The sequence below is a fragment of the Pipistrellus kuhlii genome, unplaced genomic scaffold (genome assembly GCF_014108245.1).
Source record: "Pipistrellus kuhlii isolate mPipKuh1 unplaced genomic scaffold, mPipKuh1.p scaffold_m20_p_1, whole genome shotgun sequence".
In the NCBI taxonomy this organism is placed as follows: Eukaryota; Metazoa; Chordata; class Mammalia; order Chiroptera; family Vespertilionidae; genus Pipistrellus; species Pipistrellus kuhlii.
Genome location: NW_023425404.1, coordinates 126,488,875 through 126,512,028, shown reverse-complemented (window position 1 = coordinate 126,512,028; position 23,154 = coordinate 126,488,875). Strand labels below are relative to the sequence as shown.

At 39.7% G+C, this 23,154-nt stretch overlaps 1 protein-coding gene across 11 annotated transcripts in view; it reads right to left on the bottom strand.

The window, feature by feature from the left end:
* Window positions 1-23,154, bottom strand: part of LOC118702486 (la-related protein 4B) — a 93,280-nt gene that overhangs the window by 13,801 nt on the left and 56,325 nt on the right. For 6 of the 11 annotated variants that reach the window (XM_036408458.2, XM_036408449.2, XM_036408469.2 and 3 more), the window contains 9 exons: window positions 16,245-16,323; window positions 14,182-14,318; window positions 11,279-11,382; window positions 9,422-9,532; window positions 8,196-8,249; window positions 7,903-8,112; window positions 4,833-4,948; window positions 4,084-4,335; window positions 2,356-2,401 (listed from right to left, as the gene is read on the bottom strand). In XM_036408458.2, coding sequence (XP_036264351.1) covers window positions 2,356-2,401; window positions 4,084-4,335; window positions 4,833-4,948; window positions 7,903-8,112; window positions 8,196-8,249; window positions 9,422-9,532; window positions 11,279-11,382; window positions 14,182-14,318; window positions 16,245-16,323 — 1,109 coding nt within the window. The remainder of the gene's footprint in view (window positions 1-2,355; window positions 2,402-4,083; window positions 4,336-4,832; window positions 4,949-7,902; window positions 8,113-8,195; window positions 8,250-9,421; window positions 9,533-11,278; window positions 11,383-14,181; window positions 14,319-16,244; window positions 16,324-23,154) is intronic. The other 5 variants (XM_036408479.2, XM_036408496.2, XM_036408502.2 and 2 more) reach the window with 3 other exon arrangements.

Here is a 23,154-nt window from a genome sequence, read left to right as displayed (position 1 = left end):
ACTGCCTCCCCTGCTGGCCTGTTCACCCCTAACTACTCCCTCTGCTGGCCAGCTTGCCCCTACCTTTCCTCCCTCCCCGACTTGTTCGCCCCCAACTGCACCCCTGCTGGCCTGATCATCTCCAACTGATCCCCACTGACAGCCTGCTTGCCCCCAACTGCCCCCCCCCCCCCTGCTGGTCTGCTTACCCCCAATGGCCCCACCCCCCACCAGCCTGATTACCCACAACTGCTGTCCCATCCTGGCCTGATCACCCACAACTGCCCTCACCTCTTTACTTCTAACCACCTCTACCTAGGCCCCGCCACTGTGGCTTTGTTCAGAAGAATGTCTGGAAGGTCACCTGGAAAATCTCCCAGTCTAATTAGCATATTAGCCTTTTATTATGTATAGAGGCCTGATGCACAAGTGGGGACGGCTGGTTTGCCCTGAAGGGTGTCCCAGATCAGGGTGGGTGTCTCACTGGGGTCCCTGGCCAGCCTGGGTGAGGGGATGAGGAACTTTTCAGGCTGGCCACAGCCCCTTCAGAATGGGGGGTCCCGCTTGGGTGCCTGGCCAGCCTGGGTGAGGGGCTGATGGCTGTTTGCAGGTTGGCCACGGTCCCCGAGACCCAAGCTCCCAGGCTCTCCTTTTATTCTTTTTTCCTTCCAGCGCCTACTTGAGCTAAGGCCAGGGCAGACTTGAAGGAGGTATCTGGGATTTATCCTATCTAATAAAGGGGTAATATGCAAATTGACCATATTTTCACTATACCACAAGCCATGCCTACCAGCCAATCAGGAATGAGTATGCAAATTAATCCAACCAAGATGGCTGTGGCCATGGAGCTGCAGCAAGAGGGAGGCTTAGGTTTCCCTGCTGCCCTGGCCAGCCCAGGCCTACACTCAAGGCTACAAAGTTTAAATTACAATATATATGATAAACAAATCCCAGATACCAGGGTCTCCGCTTGGGTCTCTAGGGTGCATGGCCAGCCTGCAAATCACCACAGGCCCCTCACCCAGGCCACTCCACGCCCCAAGAAAACCCCCACCGACCTGGGACACTCTCAGGGCAAACAAGCTGGCCCCCATCCGTGCACCAGGCCTCTATTCTATCTAATAAAAGAGTAATATGCAAATTGACCATCATTCCAACACACAAGATGGCTGCCCCCATGTGGTCAAAGATGGCCTCAACAAGATGGACAACAGAGGAGGTCAATGGGAGGGATCAGGTCTGCAAGGGAGGGCAGTTGTGGGCAATCAGGCCAGCAGAAGAAGGCAGTTGGGAGGAGCCAGTCCTGCAAGGGAGGGCAGTTGGGGGTGATCAAGCCTGCAGGGGAAGGCAGTTAGGGGTGACCAGGCCAGCAGAGGAGGGAAGTTGGGGGTGACTGGGCCTGCAGGGAAGGGAAGTTGGGGGGTAGGGGGGACAACCCAGGCCTGTAGGGGAGAGCAGTTGGTGGAGATCAGGCCTGCAGGGGAGGGCAGTTAGGGGCAATCAGGCTGGGAGGGGGCAGTTAGGCATCAATCAGGCTGACAGGGGAGTGGTTAGGGAGTCATCAGACTGGCAGGCAGAAGCGTTAGGGCAATCAGGAAGGCAGGCAGGTGAGCAGTTGGGAGCCAGCAGGCCTGGATTGTGAGAGGGATGTCCAACTGTCAGGATTGGAGAGAATGCAGGCTGGGCTAAGGGACACCCCCTTACCCCCATGCACAAATTTCATGCTCCGGGACTCTAGTTTATAACTGAAACTTTGTAGCCTTGAGTGGAGGCCAAGGTCGGCAGGAAGCAGGTATTGGGATTTACTATTCATTTTCCATAATTGAAACTTTGTAGCCTTGAGTGGAGGCCAGGGATGGCCAGGGTGGGTGAGAAGCTTGGCTTCCTCCATGGTAGGAGGAAGGTGATAAAAGAAGGTGAAGAGATTAGCCCAAGCCTCCTGCTCTCTCCAGCTCCGTGGCCACCGCCATCTTGGATGGGTTAATTTGCATGCTCACTCTGATTGGTTGGTGGGTGTAGTGGAGGTATGGTCAATTTGCATGTTTCTCTTTTATTAGATAGTAAACGACACACAAAGACTCATGTGGACACCAGCAGATAGACTACATCATGTGCATAATATGTTCTGGCTATACCTACTGCACAATACATATGTGCACCTTGTAATATCTCAGATAACTAACCACCACCTTCTCCCCATTAAAGCATCAAAAATATCAGCTATCACTTCATGAATATCACATAAAAAAAAACTTTTAAAATGTCTATTACATCTTAATATTATTCTTAAATGTAACTGTAATTACATTTCATGCTTGCTTAATATAAGTTAGATGTAAATATCTTGCAAAAATAATACAAGCTTGATGTACTCACTGTAAACTTCTCCTCCCTTTTCTTCCGGTAACCAAAGGAATTTTTCCTAGAGGAGAGAAAAGCAAAACAGTTAATTTTTCCCACTTGGAGATTTTTTTATTGTTGACACTATTACACATGTCTCCCATTCCCCACTCCACGTTGTCCACCTCTCCCTTGGTCTTCATCACTGCTGTCTATATCTATGGGCTATGAATGTATGTTCTTTGGCTAATCTCTTCACCTTCTTTTATCCAATACCTCCTTCCCCTCTGACATTTGTCAGTTTGTTCCATGTATCCATGCCTTTGTTTCTATTTTGTTCATCAGTTTGTTTTGTTCATTAAATGCCACATATTAGTGAGATTATGTTATTTGTCTTTCTGACTGGCTTATTTTGCTTAGCTCAATAATCTCCAGGTCCATCCATGCTGTTGCAAGAAGTTAAGAGTTCCTTTTTTTTAATAGCCACATATTATTCCATTGTCTAAATGTAACCCCGTCTTTTTATCCACTCATCTACTGATGAATACTTGCGCTGTTTCCAGATCTTGGCTATTATAAATAACAAAGCTATAAACATAGGCGAATGTATTCTTTTTGATTGGTGTTTTGGGATTCTTGGGATATATTCTCAAAAGTGTGATCGCTAGGTCAAATGGCAGTTCCATTTTTAATTTTTTTTAAAAATATGTTTTTATTGACTTTTTACAGAGGGAGAGGAATAGAGAGTAGTGACTGAACAAATGCCCAAGACTCACTTCCATCTTTTTAATCTCACCTCTCTAATGGAGTTCAAGTGGCAGAAGGTAAGACAGTAAGCAGCGGCAAGCTGCATTAAAGGAAAGGAGAAAAGAAAGTGGGCATAATCCACTGTTAGGATGTGGTAATGATCCAGATAATAACCACAGATATTGCGGGACCAATATTACCTGACTGAACACCCCTAGGGGATGGAAATTACCCCTAAATATGACCATTAGGCAAATAAACTTAGTACTGATGGAATTTAAACTCTTGTCTGCCTGGCTATACAACTCATTACCTGTTTATTGTGTGATCCTGCTGGCTGGAAAAGGAGCAATACTGGAACAGAAAATGTGGGCCCTCTGAATGGGCAGGAATGGGAGGAGACTAGAGGCTCACATATTGTGGAGTCTGGTATCTACTTTGCTTGAACAGCTCCACAAATAATAACTGTAACCTAACATGGTTCCATTCTATCCATAGTTTATATTACAACAAAGATGTGACAGTTAGGTCTCTGCTCTAAAAGTAACCCCTTTGGCCCTAGCTGGTTGGCTCACTGGATACAGCCTTGGCTTGACTAGAATCAAACCCAGGAGCCTTTGGTTTAAAAAAACAAACAAAACACCTTAGGCAAGTTCAGCTAGTTATCTATAAGAGGGGGTTTCCTTCCTGACATCCTGTATCGAATAAACCTTTGAGAGAACAAACTAATTCCCCAGTGGGAGGCATGCAGGAGGCAGCAAATTAATGATTCTCTTATCATTGGTTTTTCTATTTTCCCCTTCCTCTATGAAATCGATAAAAAAATATATAGTATTTTAAAAGTAATCCCTCTGAATAGCTATATAAAACCTTTGATGGTTTAGTCTTCAATTTAATTTTTTGTGATGTATTGGAAAGTAATGATTATTAAAAACACATCTTAATTAATGAAATTTAAAAATATTAATAGTTTATCATTACATAGTACCCATCCAACAACAGTTCTGAGTAACTCACCTGCCTCTACCTAAGCCAGGAGAGGATTCGAGACTGCTTTGCTCTACCCGCCCGGTTCCTGCATCTCTCTTGGCAAAAGCTGGAGGGTTCTGTATGCGGGTTCTAGGTTGGCCTGTCTGCCTTGCTTGTGGGCTCCGCACACCGTTAATTAACCGATCCGCGGTGAAGTTAAATATTGATGGACTTTCTAACAGCCCAGGTCCTCTCTCTGCACTAGGAATGGCGTGGCGCAGATGGGATTTACTAGGATTCCTGCAAATGAAATGTTTATAAAGGTTCAATTATGAGTGATCACAGCATGATGAAATAAGCATGCTCACACAGAAATGTCTAAGGTAAAATGTGCTCTCTATTTTGAAAAAATATTAAAGTGGAAAGAATACTTGAAACATGATATGTCTGATAGTGCTGACAGTGCAAATCTATAACTACAGTATTAATTTTCAAATGAAAAGCAGGTTCACATAGTTGCACACTGCCCCAGAAGACTTTGTATGTAGGCACTATATGTAGGCACGACAGAATCATTTTGGATAATCATATGTTTCAAGTAGTTTTATCTCGGATGAACATTACTAGTGGTCAAGTGTATCATTAGCAATCATCAGGAAGAGCCTCTTTACTTAAATAGGAGTCAGACACATGGTTAGAACCACCAAGGTTTAACACATTTTATTTTGCTTTTAAAATATACAGTGGCAGTGACCTGTTATTACAAATGGTAGAAAAACAGCATTTTAGTGAGTCACGCAACTTGCCTGCTTCTTGGAGGGTATTGTCTGAGTGAAGCCAGAGGAGTTGCAGCAGGTTTGAAGGTTGGAGACGTAAATCCATTTATAAATCCAGTATTTGGAAATGGAGTTACCTAGATTCATTAAAAACAAACAAGTCAACAAACCATAATCAGACTTTGAGTTGGTTAACACTGCCTAAGATGATAACCAATGTCATTCCTTGGTGTGTCAAGGAGTCTATGTTCCATTTTATACTTAAAATATTCCTTTAGGAAAAGCATTGTGCAAGATTACTGCTAATGGCCAAAGTCAGTCTGGGGCTAAGACCTTTTCCAATGCTGTTTCAGATGATCTTCCCAGCAATCGGATCCCCAAACATGGAAATTGACAAGGAAGCACCTGCCAAGAACCCACATGCTTGTCTGAAAAGCCCAAGTGCTAAACCTACTGTACTGCAACACTACCTCCAAGCTGATAAAAAGTCAGCAAATTTCTCCTTAACCCCAATGACTTTAGTGGAATTCCTCAAAACACTGGTGGAGACAGAATCCCCAAAGCAATAATGAGAATTTGAAAGTCAGACTATTTAGAAATATGTCAATTACCCCAGAACTAGATTCTAATGATTGTTTTTCACAGGAAGACTCATCAAGAAAAATCCTTTGACGTGTGAACTTTTACATGTATTGTAGAACTCTGGTATTTAAACAATTTTGCTTATGAGTTTATAAATAAGTTAGTTGCTAACGCAATAATTTAACATAACTTTCTGAGAATTAATAAGCATCATCTGTTTACTTCTGCTAAAAAATGCAGTGTGTTTTAGAGCAGGCAAAGAGGCTCACATTCAGACCAGAGCCATCCCAAATGGCCAGACAACTGATCTAGGGTCCCAAAGCACCCCACTCTGGACGGGGATACGTATTATTATAGAAAGTAGAAACACAAGCTAACTCAAGAACTAAACAGCACAAGTATGGCAGTGATGTCATTTGGAGAAATTATTCAACACAGAGGTTACAGACTTTCTTTCCTTTTACAGGTCTCCCATGACATATTAACTACATGTACACTTGTACAGAATATAGTAAATACTTTAAAAAAAGTGGCACATTTTCATATATATATATATATATATATATATATATATATATATATATATATATTGATTTTTCACAGAGAGGGATAGAGAGTTAGAAACATCGATGAAAGAGAAACATCGATCAGCTGTCTCTTGCACATCCCCTACTGAGGACTTGCCCGCAACCAAGGTACATGCCCTTGAATGGAATCGAACCTGGGATCTTTCAGTCCACAGGCCAACGCTCTATCCACTGAGCCAAACTGGTTTCGGGACATGTTCTTAACATTAGGATTTATTAAGAGGCAGGCACAACTCTGCACGTTAGCACTTGTCTGCTACTGTCTTTCACTGAGTGGTTCTAGACTTCAGGGGCTCGGCGCCCATAAGGACCTCTCCTGACTCATCTCTCTACCCATCTGTCCTGCTCATGTCCCATACATCACAGATGCAGTTCACATGCCTCAAGACACATTTAAGAACCTGTATACATAGAGCTTACCAACATCACCTACCCAGTCCCCACCTCAGCTCCGAAACACTCAAAACACCACAACCACCCCAGGAACCTGTGTATGCCATTCTCATGCAACTTCCTTCCCTTCCAGCCCTTCTGATATGCTCCACTTAGAGAGGATGACATACTATCAGATAAACCCCTAATTATAAGTCTCACACAATTCTGTCTACGTTCCATTTTTGCAATAATCACCTGCTTTACACACATGTTTTTTCCAGACTATTCCTTCATAGACACACATCTTTACATTCTAATAGGTAACAGGCACCCACCATCCAGCTGAGTCAACCCTCCTTCTCTCTGGCTCACCCTTTTCAGTTACCACCCTCCTTGCATCCATCAATCAGTGTAACAAGCCTCAGGTGATGTCCCCATATGACTGGGCCTGGCTCACATCCTTCATTTCCCAAATTTCCTTGATGTGGTCCACAGCCATATCCTTGAAATTTTATTTTTTTTATTTTTTTTTTAAAATATATTTTATTGATTTTGTACAGAGAGGAAGGGAGAGAGATAGAGAGTCAGAAACATCAATGAGAGAGAGTCATCGATCAGCTGCCTCTTGCACACCCCCTACTGGGGATATGCCCGCAACCAAGGTACATGCCCTTGACCGGAATCGAACCTGGGACCTTTCAGTCCCCAAGCTGACGCTCTATCCATTGAGCCAAACCGGTTTCGGCCATATCCTTGAAATTTTAAACTAAATTCTTGCTTCTGACCACAACCTTCCACACACTCTACCCTATCATTGCTATGGTTTCAACAAAACCTGCTGGCAACCCGATGCAAACCTCCCTCCAACCAACCCACTCCACCTCCCAAGCAGGGGGCCAAATGGCCACTTCTTTTCCTGCCGTAGATTAGCCCTGACACATCCACTACATCAAACTCATGCCCAGGGCCTACCCAATCTTTCTAACATCTGCCACCTGCACAACATCTGCACTTTTTAAGAAAAAGGACTGGGTCCATTACAAATCTATGAATTCTAACCACAGGTTTTAACAGAGCTCAAAATATGTAAAAAATAAGTATGCCAAGTGACTAGCATAGGGCTGCTGTGAGAAGTCACACTGATACGATGGCCTGTCTTCCATGCCTCCCTGACTGTGAGAAATCTCTGAGAACACTGTTCTCCTTAAGGCATCCACCAGTTCCCCTGTACCCACCCAAAGCTGCATCACATTTTGTTTCACTAGGTACACATGTCCTTACATTTAGGAAAAGAAATGCTAGACAGGAGGGCAAGCAAACTGGGCAAAGGATTGAGTACAATGTTTGAAGGTTTTTAAATACACATGGATTCTTATTTATCTCCCAATTAAATTTAAAGCCCACCGCAAAACCAGGAGGTCTGTTTTTCTATAGCAAGCTGTAGTTGTATCTGTTTTACTTATCAGACAAAGCTCTCTATCCTTCAAAGCGTCAGTGTCCACAACACAACTTTCTTCACATAAAGGACAAGAAAAGACAAGACTCACCAAGGGTGGATCGAGATAGCTGTGTGTTGCTGACCACGTCTGGGGAGTAATCAGGCTATAGAGAGGGAACTGCTGCTGGGGGCTATAGATGGGAGGTAAGTAAAAGGATGCCGTGTATCGGTGCTGCGTGTAAAGGCTCATATCCAGGGGCCTAAATCCATTCTTTGGCAAAAATGTGTTTATAGCTATTGCCTTTGCTTTTATCCGTGCCTGTGTGAAAATATAATAAGTGTCTATTAGAATACTTTAGAATATTGGTTTACAAATAAAGTATAACCAGTGGTCTTACTTACCTTAATTGGTTTTCCTTGAAAAGTTTTGACTTCTTCTCGCAGGTATTTGTAAGCCTAAGGATAAAATCATCCAAAATACCATTGTGTTAATCTTACAAATAAGGTGAACTGACAGTTAATACCTCAGATAAGGAATTATATTGTTAAAATACAATGGGCAAGACCTAGAACTGTGATTCTTAATCGTCTTTGGGCCACAGATGCCTTTTTAAAAAACAACCTGATAAGATCTATGGAATCTCTACCCAAAATTCTCACCAACGACATCTGTATACATTTTGCAAGTATTAACAGATAACATGAAAGGCTCCCAGAGACTACAGGCTAGAATCCTGACCCAGGGGAAGCAACGAACGGGTGATGAATTCCTAATAATAACCAGAACTTAAGACTGACATTACAGTTTTGGAAATGAAAAAACTATGAACCAGGAGGTCATGGTTCCATTCCCAGCCAGGGCACATGCCCAGGTTGTGGGCTTGATCCCCAGTATGGGGGTGTGCAGGAGTCAGCTGATCAATGATTCTCTCTCATCATTGTTTCTCTCTCTCTCTCTCCCTCTCCCTTCCTCTCTGAAATCAATTTTAAAAATGTATTTTTTAAGTCTTTATTCTTTCCCAAATCCCACCCCATAACACTGAAGGCTCTGACCCACTTGCTACCTGCTTCTCCTAGGAGCCTCCTCCCACACAATCCAATTAAAGTCCGTTTTTCAGATGCTTGTTTCTGTCCTCTGAACCCCCTGCATTCAAACTATTTAACGCTGAGAGCTTCCTTTATATGTGCTACTGTTTCCCCAGAGAAAAGTCTTCCTTTCAGGGCAAGGAGACCATCCTAACTCCTGTGACTCCTCCCAGAGCCTTGTGCTCTTTCAAGTATCTTGTAACACATGTGATGCCAAGTGAAAGATAAGGTCAGGTTCGAATTTCCCAAAACACTTGCCAAATAGCAAGACCTGTCTCTGCCCAGATACAAGAACAGAATTGTTCTAGGCTGCTTGTCTTACATATCCTTAGACTAGAGTGTCACTTGCTTTTCATATTTCTACAAAAACTGTCTACAAATATACACCTATTCAAGTTTCTACAACTTAACTTCCTCTGCACTTTATATTCAAACTTAACCCTGAAATGTGACAGCAGCATCACTGCCCAAATTTAGTTCCACTATGTACTTAATTGTTAAGTATTGATAAACTGTGTACTTCTTGAGGAAGAGAAGTTTACCTGTTGGGCATCAGCTTCTGTTTCAAATGTAATAAACCAATTATCATTATAGGCAAATTCACAGTTTATAAATTTTGGTAAATTATCTCCTTTAAATAGTGCTTCTACTTCCTATGGGAAATAGAAAGGTTAGAAATTAATTTTCAACCATGCCACCTTTTCCCACATGAAATACAAATGATACATGCTCTCAAGACAGAGCCTTAGAGTCTAACGGACTGATATCCATTGAATCACTCCTTCAAAATGGCTCAGAAGGTTCAATGTGGCTTCCAGAATTGGGGTCCCATTGCTATAGGAACATAAGTCCACAACTTATTTACAGCTTTCTCTACTCCCAAGATAACATTAAGCTAAATTAATGTGAAAATATAATTTTACCAGTAGCTGGGGGTGGGAGTGGGGATTTAAGAAATTTGAAAATTAGCTGGACCTTTACTTCTGGCCAAGATAAACCAGAGTTAGCCTCACATGAAACAAAAACAAAAGACAAAATACATGGAATAACAGTTTTCAGACCATGCAACACAGGTAAGCTAGGGAGAACCTAGCTCACACCTGGAGTTAACAGGCCACAGTGCCAGGAGGGTGAGCCTAGCTGAGCACAGCCTAGTCAGTCCAGCCTCTCCAGGGCCCTCTTCAGGGCACAAAGAGGGTGCTGCCTCAGTTAGCACAGGGAAATCAGCTCTAGAGGAAAGGCAGCTTTGCTCCCACCTAACCACTACCCCTAAGGACGAATCGGCTTCCAACTCAGACAACTGAATCTCAAAACAAAGCTCAAGAATATTCAAGAGGAAGGACTATAAAACATTACAGTCCAAACTGTCTGGCATCCATTCAAAATTTACCAGGTATGGAAAAAAAAAAATGATGTGACCTATAATGAGAAAACTCCAATCAAATAAAAAATATTTTTAATGGTCTATACGAAGACTTTCCTTCATTTTCTCAAGGAACGACCATCAGTATGTTTTACTACACACATGCAACTCAGTTTAAACATTTGGATATGTCACAGATTTTACAGCAATTCTGTAACAGTAGATTACTTTTCACAACTCAAAACAATCAAATGCTGTGGGCTTTTTTCCCTAAAATTATTGCCTAAGTTAGAACTTTTCAAATTATGATCTCTACTCCATTTATATAAAAAAGATGCCTTTGTGCCCTAGCTAGTTTGGCTCAGTGGATAGAGCATCGCCTGAGGACTGAAGGGTCCCAGGTTAGATTTCAGGCCAGGGCACGTATGCTGATTGCAGACTCGATCCCTGGCCCTAATCAGGGTGCATACAGGAGGCAACCAATTGATGTGTCTCTTTCATATTGATGTTTTTCCCTCTCTCCCCACCCCATCACCTTCTTCCACTCTAAAAATCACAGGGAAAAATATCCTTAGGTGAGAATTAAAAATTTTTAAATTATTTTTTTTAAAGATGCCTTTGTCTTTTTACTAAGACATTTGCACTGATGTAGGCCCATCAGCTGGAATGAAGTACAAGCTGCTCCTGCTCACTCCACTCTTTGCAGCATATCCTTGTCATGAAAATATTTGTTTTGAAAAGTGATGGTCTTTATCTTAATTTGTGGGTTTATTATTACTTTAAAGTAAATAAATACTTAAACCTTTTTTTTTTAATTTCTGAATACTGAAATCACCATTATTTTTTAAAATGTAAAGTTTGCAGTGAAATCCCGAGACCAAAAAGTTTAAGAACCACTCGCACATATGAATCACATTGAAATCATCAGTGTATAAATTCTGGGAAAAGTGTTAATGAACATATGCATTCTTTAAAATACACTCTTCAAAAAACACAGAAGTAAAGAAAAAACTACACAAAAGGAGAAATGACTTACTTCTATAGGGGTGGATTCAGAAATTTCACGTAATATTACTATGCAACGATTTTGATTTGGCCTTACTTTTTCTCCCTTCTCATCCACTTGAACTAAAGGTAAAGCTATAAAGAGGAAAAATATGAATGGTAAAACAAAATATTAAAACATACCAGTCATTTATATTCCATTATGATATAATATAAATACTTCAGTAGGATGTTACACTATGGAACTAAACACATAAAAAAAAACACCCTATATATATTGTAAATTAGCTAAAGGTTTTAAACTAATCTTGCATATTACATTTCTCAGAACTATAGAACATGATTTAAAAGTCCTATAAGAGGTATAATCAATGTTACCACTATGAAATAAAGGTTCTAAATACTCCAATAACTAACAATTACAATTCAGGGTTAATGGCTTTTCCTTTCTACAAGTCTCCTTAAATAAAATAATTTTGTCTTATGACTTTTCATTTTGAATTCAAAAGAAGTAAAGATTAGGAAAGCTGCTAATGCCCAGCTGGCTTGGCTCAGAGGTTGAGCATTGACCTATGAACCAAGAGGTCATGTTTTGATTCCCATTCAGGGCACATGCCTGGGTTGTGAGCTCGACCCAGTGTGGGGCGTGCAGGAGGCAGCCAATCAATGATTTTCTCTTATCACTGATGTTTCTCTCTCTCTCTCTCTCTCTCTCTCTTTCTCTCCCTCCCTCCCTCCATCCTTCCCTCCCTCCGTCCTTCTCTCCCTTCCTCCCTCCCTCTTTCTCTCCCTCCCTCCCGCTCCCTTCCTCTCTGAAGTCAATACAAAAATATATTTAAAAAAGAACAAAAAGGAAAGCTGCTGGCCTTTACAAGTGGGTCAGATGGAACCAATCTCAACTAATAAGTAAAATAGGTTCCTGTTCTAAATGAACATTCAAAAAAAAGCAACACTGGAAAACACACTAGAGTTTTCAAAATTCAAACTTCATGAATTATGTTTTTGCCAGTTTCTTCATTATTTGTTTCAATAATTTAATGACCTCATAACATTTGCCTAGAAACAGAAAATAGAGGAAAACCTTCATTTGTGAATAGAAAATCTAACTATGTTTGTAAGGTGTTTCTATTTTTTTTTCTACTACTAAATGGACACAGAAAAAAAAAAAATCTTCACTGACTGTCCACAGTACAACTAAGCCAGGGAGAATATGTAAACATTTTTGCATAAGAGTCAGATGGATAGTCATGGCAGTAACTCAGAGAAATGCGGCTTTAATTCGGGCACAGTGATTACCCATCATTTAGAAATATTTGGGTGGGGTGGGGGACATGCATCGTACTGTGTTCTTTGGGAACGCCCATCAGAGCTACTCTGTAGAGCAGTCCTGAGGAGGGAGACTATAGAAATTATTCACCCAATACTTGTAAACAATATTATAAAATAAATTTTTATACTTAAAAATAATCCCACTAAAAAAAAATCAAACATATCATACATTTAATATAAAACTAATTCCCACTGAAGCCATTCTGGGTAGGAATGGAGAGACAAATATTACAAAGGGCACCAGGAAACTTTGGGCAGTGGTGGACATGTTTGTAATCTTGATCATGGTGAAGACTTCACTGATATATACGTATGTCCAAACTGATTCAACTGCACACCTTAAATATGCATAGCTCACTATATGTCAATTATACCAAGAGGCCAGATTATTATGATCTCTAAACGCATAATAATCTGGCCACTCAGTGTATATCCTATATAATAAAAGGCTAATATGTAAATTGTCCCCTCGACCAGTTTGATCAGCAGGCAGACCGGCCAACCGCCCATGTGCCCTCCCCCTGGCCAGGCTAGCCAGACCCCCACACATGCACGAATTCATGCACTGGGCCTCTAATATATGTGTGTGTATGTGTGTGTATATATGTATATATGTATGTATGTATACACACACAGAGAGTCTCTCTCTCTCTCTCTCTCTCTCTCTCTCTCTCTCTCTCTCTCTCTCTGAGTGGCCAGATTAATGTGGCCACTCAGTGTATACCTTGATAAAGTGGTTTTAAAAAAATAAATAAAATGGTTAGGTTGTAGAAAACTAAATATGCAAAGCAAACTAGGACACCAGCAAACTATACTTTTTTATTTTACCCTCACTTGAGTTTTGTGGGGTTTTTTTTTCCTCATTGATTTATACAGAGGGTGGGAAGGGGGTATCAGGGGGAAGAAAGAAAGAGAAAAAAATATCAACACACACATCAATTGGTTGCCTCCCCCACTGGGCTGGTGCCATGGAAGCTGTAACAGAGGTGTGACCTTGTCCAGGAATCAAACCCGAGACCCTTCAGACGCACATGGCAGGTTAACTATTTTTATCCACATTTCCAGAAACACTGTGGGCCTCTGACGTACCCATATAAACCTTCCTTTGATGTTGCCAAATGTCTAAGAAACAAGCTCATTCACAAAATCCTATAAGGAAAAACAAAATTTCACCAAACTTCAGTAGGAAGGTGAAATTTAAAAGGAACTACTTTAGTGACTAGAATGATAATTAAAATGTATTTTACTTTAAACAAAAATATCACAATTTATTTTACTTTTCCTTCATGTCATAACTTCTTTTCATTTCTCCATGGGCCTTTTCCACTCCCTAGATCTATGATCAATTATGGAACCCATCAACGCCCATTGCCATGAGCACTTCACCACAATGGGGACTGGTCAGAAAGGCCCAGATTTCAGGGAAGAATCCAATTGCCATGAAGGACCTACAGCACTGAATGACTGTAGATCTAATAGTTACACTGGTAAAAAAAAAAAAATAAAAAAAAAAAAATTAAAAAATATATATGTATATGTATATGTATATGTATATGTATATGTATGTCACCAGGTACAATGAAGCCTAGACTGTCATTCACTTACATCTCAGCACTTCAACAATCAAGTCCAGATCGGTGCTGAGCTTCTTGATGTGGTCCAGATTAGCCACTGTGGTGATTGGCACGTACTGATCACTATCCATCTGCGATATAAGGTACATGTCACTAGCAAGATTCTCCCTGCAGAAAGAAGACAATCTCTCTTAATTAACATTTCTTTAAGAGGAAGCCTTACAAGGATAAGTGTGTGGTGTGATGTCACTTCAGAGTTAGTTTAGACCCAACCCCACCTGTTATTTGCCTTAGGTCAATTTTTTTCCCAAAGACATTTAGGAAGCAGAGAGAGTAAAAGTAAAAATATACTGTCAAAACTAATCTTTATAAAATGTATCTTATAGCTATCTGTTCTAAAGAGTGTTTCAAGTAGCTTATTAAAAGCACAAACACAATTTTTTAAGTAAGGAAATACAATTGAAAGAACAAAAAATAAGAAAAATATGAAAAGACTAGGAAAGGTTGGTGACCAAAGTGCTTGCTGTTCAGTCTGAAACACTTCCCAGCACTTTCTAGCAACCAGGATTAAAAAGAAGGAAACTTGATCATACCATGACTTACAGGATCACAAGCTAAGTCACAGATAACCAGTCTGGGTGAATATGAGCTACTTCCTGGTATTTTGGCCTATGATGAACATTCTCAAGTATTAAGGCAGGCCCAGAGAAAAAACTGAAAAATCACTAATGCCAGATAAAATTTTACACATGCCAAACAGTTATCTTCTCACTCAAAACGATTACATTTAACTCATTTCCATCTTCTTGTTTGTTCCGTCCTTCCATTTGAACTCTAAAACTTCTATTCTATTTTTCAATAGAAAAAATATTTGGGAGGTGGGGGGAGAACACATCTAAAAATATGAATGTTGCATGAGTAAAACAATCTACTATTGCAATGTTTGGCATATTTTAAAAACTAGTGCAGGAAATTTTTTCTCAATCTTTAGTGTGCTGAAAAATGTCTTTGTAAGATAAACAACCTAAGGCCCCATAACTCAGAGTCTGGGTATGGAAGGGGCCCAGGAATCAAAATTTTAAAAAACAAACCAGATAACAATCATTAAGATGAATTTGTGGACAACTATGGAGGACTCTGGCCTACAGTTCTCCAACATGTCAAAGGTTACTTACTCAGTATTACAGATTTCCTATTAATAGATGTATACAGACATAGATATTAACAGATGTACACTCCTTTTATGTAAAGCATCACATCTATATAATAAAGAGGTAATTTGCAAATTGACCATCACACCAACACACAAGATGGCCACCACAAGGTGGCCAGCAGGGAAGGGCAGTTGTGGGTGATCAGGCCTGCAGAGGAGGGCAGTTGTGGGTGATCAGGCCTGCAGAGGAGGGCAGTTGGGGTGACCAAGCCAGCAGAGGAGGGCAGTTAGGGGTGACCGGGCCAGCAGGGGAGGGCGGTTGGAGGGAACCACGCCTGCAGGGGAGGGCAGTTGGGAGCAACAAGGCCTGCAGGGAAGGACAGTTAGGGGCGACCAGGCCGGCAAGGGAGGGCAGTTAGGGGCAATCAGGCCAGCAGGAGAGCAGTTAAGCATCAATCAGGCTGGCAGGCAGACAGGCAGTTGGGAGCCAACAGTCCTAGATTGTGGGAGGGATGTCCAACTGCCCCCTTCTATCACTGATGGGTCTTGATCCAGCATCTAGAAGGGTTCTGGAATCTGGAGAAGGGGCTGTGTGTAAATTTAAAAAAAAGTCCAGAGACGTAACATAATTTTGAAAGGCATTGGGGAGAGGGAGTGTGTGAGAGGAGCTTGGCTGAAAAAAAACAAGTTCTCCATATACATATAAAAGCTTAATATGCAAAGTGTCCCCTCAGGAATTTGACCGACCAGGAGTTCGATTGCTCGCTATGATTTGCGCTGACCACCAGAGGGTGGCACCAAATGAAGGAAGGCCCTGGTCAGCAGCCTCTAGGGACCCTACCTGTGCATAAATTTCGTGCACTGGGTCTTTAGTCTGTATATAATAGCCAGTGAAGAATACCACAAGTATTAGAAACTAGAAACACTACTACCATCCTTACCTGGATAAGCAGAATTCCAATGTTTTTTTAAGTACTTCTCGGGGGTCTTCCTGGCTTTCTGACTGAGACTCACTTCCTCCTATACAAAATAGTCAACTCAGGAAAAATGGCTTAAAATTTACGAAGCAGATGATTCAGTAATGCTTTCAATATACATATTAATTCATTTAGTGTATAGAGAATGTAAGAAAAATGCTGTTGTACCTACTAAAAAAGGAAAGCAGAAGCAAATAAATAAATAAATAAATAAATAAATAATCCCTTCACCCCCAAAGAAAAACACAGTTTCAAAAAAATAATCTAATTATCAGATTTATTACCAAAGTTTAGCAAGTGCTTTTTATCACATAATATTTGCAAGTTTATGCTTTGTCTTAATTCTAAAAAAAAATTTCAGACAGCCTACAAGAACACAGATAATAAAGCAATAATAAAATATAAAGAATCAAAATAAGGAAAAGATAAATACAGGCCAAAAAAATTAAGGATGAGGATAACAAACACATAGGACCACAAAATTCCTACACAAGAACCTTATAAATGCGCCTTTAAAGTTTGAGATAGTCAAAGTCACAAGTGAGAAATTGTGGCATTATAGGGATGCTACTGAGAATACTAAATAAACAGATCCTTAAGAGGAAACTTTAAGATTGAGAAAACTAGTAAGTCTACCTCAGGCAGATGGTCATGGTCAATATCAATGATAAATCATGCTGACACTAAGAACTCTGAACATGATGGGATAAAAATGGCACTTGATCTCTGTGGTCTTTTTATCCTCCAAACCCATAACTCTGGTATGATCATGAAAAAAAAAAAAAAAAAAAAAAAAAAAATCAAACAAATTCCAACAGGAATAGAAGCGCACCATACCAAAATAATTCAGCCCTAGCTGGTTTGGATCAGTGGCTAGAGCATCCGCCTGCGGACTGAAGGGTCCCAGGTCCAATTTCATTAAAGGGCAAATGCCCAGGTTGTAGGCTCAATCCCCATTAGGGGACGTGCAGTAAGCAGCTAATCAGTGATTCTCATCATCGATGTTTCTATCTTTCCCTCCCTTTCCCTTCCTCTCTGAAATCAATAAAGAAACAAAGTTAATTTACCAGTCCTCCTCAAGACTATCAAGGTCATCAAAGGCAAGCAAAGTCTAAGAAATTGTTACATCCTAGAGGAGAATAAGAAGACATGACAACTAAATATAACTTGGTATCCCGGAATAGGTAAAACGTACCAGTACTGCATTAGAATTTGTGGCAGATACATCATACTAATAACGTAAGATGTTAAGAACAGAAGGTACTGTCCTGCAGGTGTGGCTTAGTTGGTTGGAGTTTTGTCCAGTAAACCAAAAGGTCTCAAGGGTTTGATTCCCAGAGAGGCAACAAATCCATGTCTCTCTCTCTCTCTTTCTCTCTCTCAAGAGAAAAAAAAACAAAAAAAAAACAATAAACACATGTATTTAGGTGAGGATTTAAAAAAATAGAAGGAACCGAGAGCACTCTGTACACAATCTTCTCAATTTTTCTGTAAATCTAAAACGATTCTTAAGCAAATGGCAAGGCAAAAGACTCAAAGCTAACCATATCAATTACCACAGAAAATGTAAATGTTCTAAACATTTTAATTTAAAGCAGAGATCATTAAGACTTGACTTTTTATAAAAACAAACAAAACTCCAATGTTATATTATCTATAAAAAATGTACTTTAGTAAATATAAATACCCAAGTAAGTTAAAAGTAAAAGGATGGAAAAAGATATACCCTGCTAGCTAGCACCAGTCAAAATAAAGCTGAGGGACATTATTAGACAGAGTAAATTCAGGGCAAAGATAATTAATTACCAGGAATAAAGAAAGTCATTTCATGACACAGGAGTCAATTCATCAAGAGGTCATAGCAATTCTAATACAGAGTTCCAAAAAAAATGCATGAAGCAAAAACTGGTAGAGCTAAAAGGAAAATAGACAAATCCAATACTGATACAATACCTCTCTTAACTGACAGAACAAGTAGGCAGGAACCAGGAATACAGTAGATTTGAATAAGACCTGACTGATATTTATAGAACACCCCTATACCAACAGCAAAATACACATTCTTCTTTAGTGCAAAGGCAACATTTACTAAGGCTGCCAATATTTTGGGCCAAAGAGATTCATGTCGTACAAAGTATGTCCTTTGCCGGACCCAGAGTAACCAGGTCGGGAGCAGTCAGGCCTGGAGCGGCAGCAGCCGGGCCCGAAGCAGCCGGGCTCGGAGCAACAGAGGCCAGGCCCGGAGCAACAGCGGCCAGGCCCGGAGCAGCCGGGCCTAGAACAGCTTGCTACTCTCCTGCCCATGCCCCAGGGCTGCTTCTCAGACATGGCTGGAAACTTTTGGGGGAACTTGAGGGTCTGCTGAATCAAGTGATGAAGGCTTAGATCTGGATGTGTTGAGTTGTTGTAGCGCTGGGGTGTTGATCTGTGAGTGCCTTGTGTGGGTTCTGGATGAGGTTGGTTGATCTATTTGGATGTGTCTTGTTTGAAGTGGAGTTATTATTGATTTGAGAAAATGCTAAGTAACTGATTTGCTACCTGAAAAATTTAAAATTCTGAAAGTTTAAGGTCTCTTGCCAAAAAGAGGTTTTAAAGCTAACACCTTAATTTTAATGGAGAAAGGGAAGGACATGCCCTTCCCACCCAGAATAGGTAATCCAATTCCAGCCAGCAGCTATCTTCAATGTGTTCATTTACATTTGAATGGCTAGCCTTTTGCTAGCCCAAGGGCAAGTTTACATGTAAACAAGTTTGCTTCTCAGTTTCCAGGGCAGAAAAAACAAGGTTTAAAATTATTAGATTTTAAAATTTATTCTTAAAAATATAAAAGTTTATTAATTAAAAAAAACAAACAAGGAAATTAAAAAACCCGATGAACAATATTAACTGTTGATTATAATAGAATCAGAGATACGGGAGGGGAGTAGACTGACAATTCTCAGGGTGGGGGAAAGGGGAGTGGTGGATGAGGGAAGAGACTGAACATAAACTGTGTACCTATGGATGAGGACAATGGGGGGTGGGGAAAGGGCAGAGGGTGGGGTGGGAACCTGGTAGAGTGGGGAAAAATGAGGAACTTTTGTAATAATATGAACAATAAAGATTGATTTAAAATTTAAAAATAAATAAATAAAAATAAAAAAACAAAGTATGTCCTTTGACCACAGAGATTAAATTAGAAGTCAATAAAAGAAAATTCCCTGAAAAATCCCTCAAATACTTAGAAACTAAGTTAAATACTTCTAAATTACGTTTGAATTTTTTTTTAAATGTAGGAAGGAAATTAGAAAAACATTAAAACTGAATTTAAAAGACACAACAATTTTTGAGATTGTGCTAAAGCAGTACTTAGAAGGAAATTTATAGAATTAATGGCTATTTTTAAAAAGAAATGGCCCCATATCAATGAGTTCAGCTTCTGTCTTGTAAGATACTAGAAAAAGAACAAATTAAACCCAAAGTAACAACAAGATTTAAAGCAATTAGATTTAAACCAATGAAACAAGAAGAAAAAGAATATTGAGGAAATTTCTCCTATACAAAATAGGAGGAATGAAACCAAATACTATTTTTTTTTTTAAATCAATAAAATGGACAAACGTCTACCAAATTTGATTGGGGGTTGGGGTAGAAATACAAATTACCAACAGAAATGAGTGATGTGACAGATTCTATAGATTAAAAGGATAAATAGAATAATATAAGCAACTCTATCCAATAACTTTGACAATTTATGAACTGGTTCAAATCTTTGGAAGATATAAGTAACTAAAGCTCCCTCAAGAGAAAATAGATAACCTGAGAAGCCATATATATTAAAAAATCTCTTTCAATATCTCTCTCTCAATCTCTCTCTCTCTCTCTCTCTCTCTCTCTATATATATATATATATATATCTCGATATATACACATATGTGTGTGTGTGTGTGTGTATATATATATATATATATATATATATATATATACACACACATATATGTATATAAAAGATGTAATATGCAAATTAGCCAGTCGCCATAACGGGTCAGTACCAGACAGGAGGAGGTTGCATGCGTAGGTGAGGCCCGGAGCGGAGATAGACAGAGACAGGGGGGCCTGCTTGAGCCAGTACAGCAGCTCGGGCGGCTCCGGAGCAGACATGGGCAGGGTGGCCAGGGGATACTGCGAGTCAGGTGCAGGTCCCAGCACCCACCCTCGGAATGCCTCCTTGCATGGCGGGAGGCGGAGCACCACTAGGCCTCTAGTGAAAGATAAAAACATTTAGGTGAAAACTTTCCCACAACAAAATTGTAGGCCTAGATATCTTCATTTTAAAAAAAATATTTTTATTGATTTTTTTACAGAGAGGAAGCAAGAGGGACAGAGTCAGAAACATCGATGAGAGAGAATCATCGATCAGCTGCCTTTTGCACACCCCCTACTGGGGATGTACCCGCAAACAAAGTACATGCCCTTGACTGGAATCGAACCCGGGACTTTTCAGTCTGCAGGCCGACGCTCTATCCACTGAGCCAAACCAGTTTTGGTGATAACTTCATTTTTTAATTTAAGGAAGAAATAATCAACTCATCAAAAAATTGAACAGGAAGAATATATCAAAAAGAAAACTACAGACCAATATTACTCATGAACACAGATGTAAAAATTCTAAGCAAAATTCTGACCAATCCAATCCAACAATGTATCAAGTATATTACATTATGAACTAAGTGAGGCTTTTCCCAGGAATGTAAGTGTGGTTAAATGTTTGAAAAATCATAATATAATTCACCCTTAACACACTAAAATAGAAAAAAAAAAAAATATGACCATCGCCACAGATGGAGGAAAAGCAAGACATATTTCAAGAACCATTACTATAAAAACTCCGAGGAAAACGTAACTGAAGGTACCTCATCAAAACAATACTGGTCATATTGGTAAAAATAACTAACATTTTACTCAATTCGAAGACTGTTTTCCCCCTTAGTTCAATCAGATTATGTTCATCTTTGCAATGGAAAATCTATCTAGTACAATCAGGCAAGATAAAGAAATAAAGGGTACCAGACTGGCTAGGGAAAAAAACTGAATTTATTCATAGTTAAATTCACTTCTATGTAGAAAATCCAATGGAATCTACAGAAAAGCTCCTAAAACTAGTTAAGTGAGCTTAATAACAAGTTTACAGGGTATAAAGTCAATTTATAAAAATTAATTATATTTCTATCTACTGATAAACAATTGCTTAACAACTGCTTAATTTATTTAATAAACAAATTAAATTTTTAAAAAATCACAAAAGAATAGCACCAAAAAATACAAAAACTTAAGGATAAGTTGAATAAAAGATGTGAAAGGACCAGTACACCAAAAAAAAAACACAAAACAAAACAAAACAAAACAAAACAAAACAAAAAAAGCACACCACCAAGCCAAGAAAAACCAAAGACCTAAACATGTGGAAACATATATCTTATTCATGAATACTGCCTTAGGATGTCAATTTTCTCCAACTGATATATAGATTCAATGCAATTTCAATTTAAAAAAAAAACCTCAGCATTTTATAGCTAATAACCATTTTATTCAAATTTGTATGAAAATGGAAATTAGAAAATCCAAAATAACTCTGAAAAAGAACAAAATGAGAGGGCTAACACTACCTGTTTTTAAGAATTACTTACAGTAATCAAAACAGTGCGGCATTGAATGGAAGAACATCTATACTTATAAAAGCCTAAGAGACCGTTCAACCAGTAACTATGATGCACACTAACCACCAGGGGGCAGACGCTCAATGCACAGGCATGAAAACATGGGAACAGATTGATGAATCTCAGAGGGAAGGGGCTGGGGGAGGGCAGGAGGAGATTAATTAAAGATCTTGTATTCATACTAGAGGCCCAATGTATGGATTTGTGCACCGGTAAGGTCTGTTGGCCTGGCCTGCAGGGATTGTCTGAAGACAGAACAAAAGTTGTGAAACATTTGTCCAGAAAATTACTTCTCTGGGCCACTGTGGGCCAGGCTAAGGGCCCACTGGAAGTTGGTGATCATGAACTTAAAGCAAAACTATACTTTTATGTAGTTTTATTCAGTCACATATATCTATCCACTCAGGAATAAGCACATTATAGGTAGATAATTATATTTAAACAAGTTTGAAGCATTTGCTAAGCAACTATGAAGGAAGTAATGAAATGAAGGCAAAAGGCGGGTCATGGGAGATTACAGATGTCAGGAGAGACATTCAACAAGAGCTAGCCAAATTAGCAACAGTGCAGACATGGTTTTCAAGGATGTTACCCTTTAAGGGAAAAAATAAGTATATAATGCCAAACACTTACTGTACATGGTGCTCTGTGTGTACCTCTTGTATGTAACAACACTTGGTAGTGAGAATACAACACATAAAGGGAGGGTGTGCTTTCTCATTCATGTACCTTGTCTAACTCAAGTACATGTGCTGTGTGTATACCTCTTGTATGTAACAACACTTGGTAGTGAGAATACAACACATAAAGGGAGGGTGTGCTTTCTCATTCATGTACCTTGTCTAACTCAAGTGTATCTCTGGAAGAGAGACTGAGCACACTTCACCTGCATCAGCTCTGCTAGCCAACTTAGGGTAGCTATTCCTTCCAATTAAGGTGCCCCAATCAACTGTCAATGAAAGTGCAGCCTACCTCTTAGGTCTCTGGGGTCTTAGATTATGTCAGAAACAAACTTGGAGGTGAGTTTTGATGTCCCATAACCTTTAGGCACTTTTATATCCACCCATATCCAGGCTCCCCCTTCCAAAAGAACTGCTCTTTTTCCTTTTCTTTAATTCTTCTGAAAATAGCTTTAAATACCTCTTTAAAAAGACCAAACTTCTTTTGAACTTGACTCT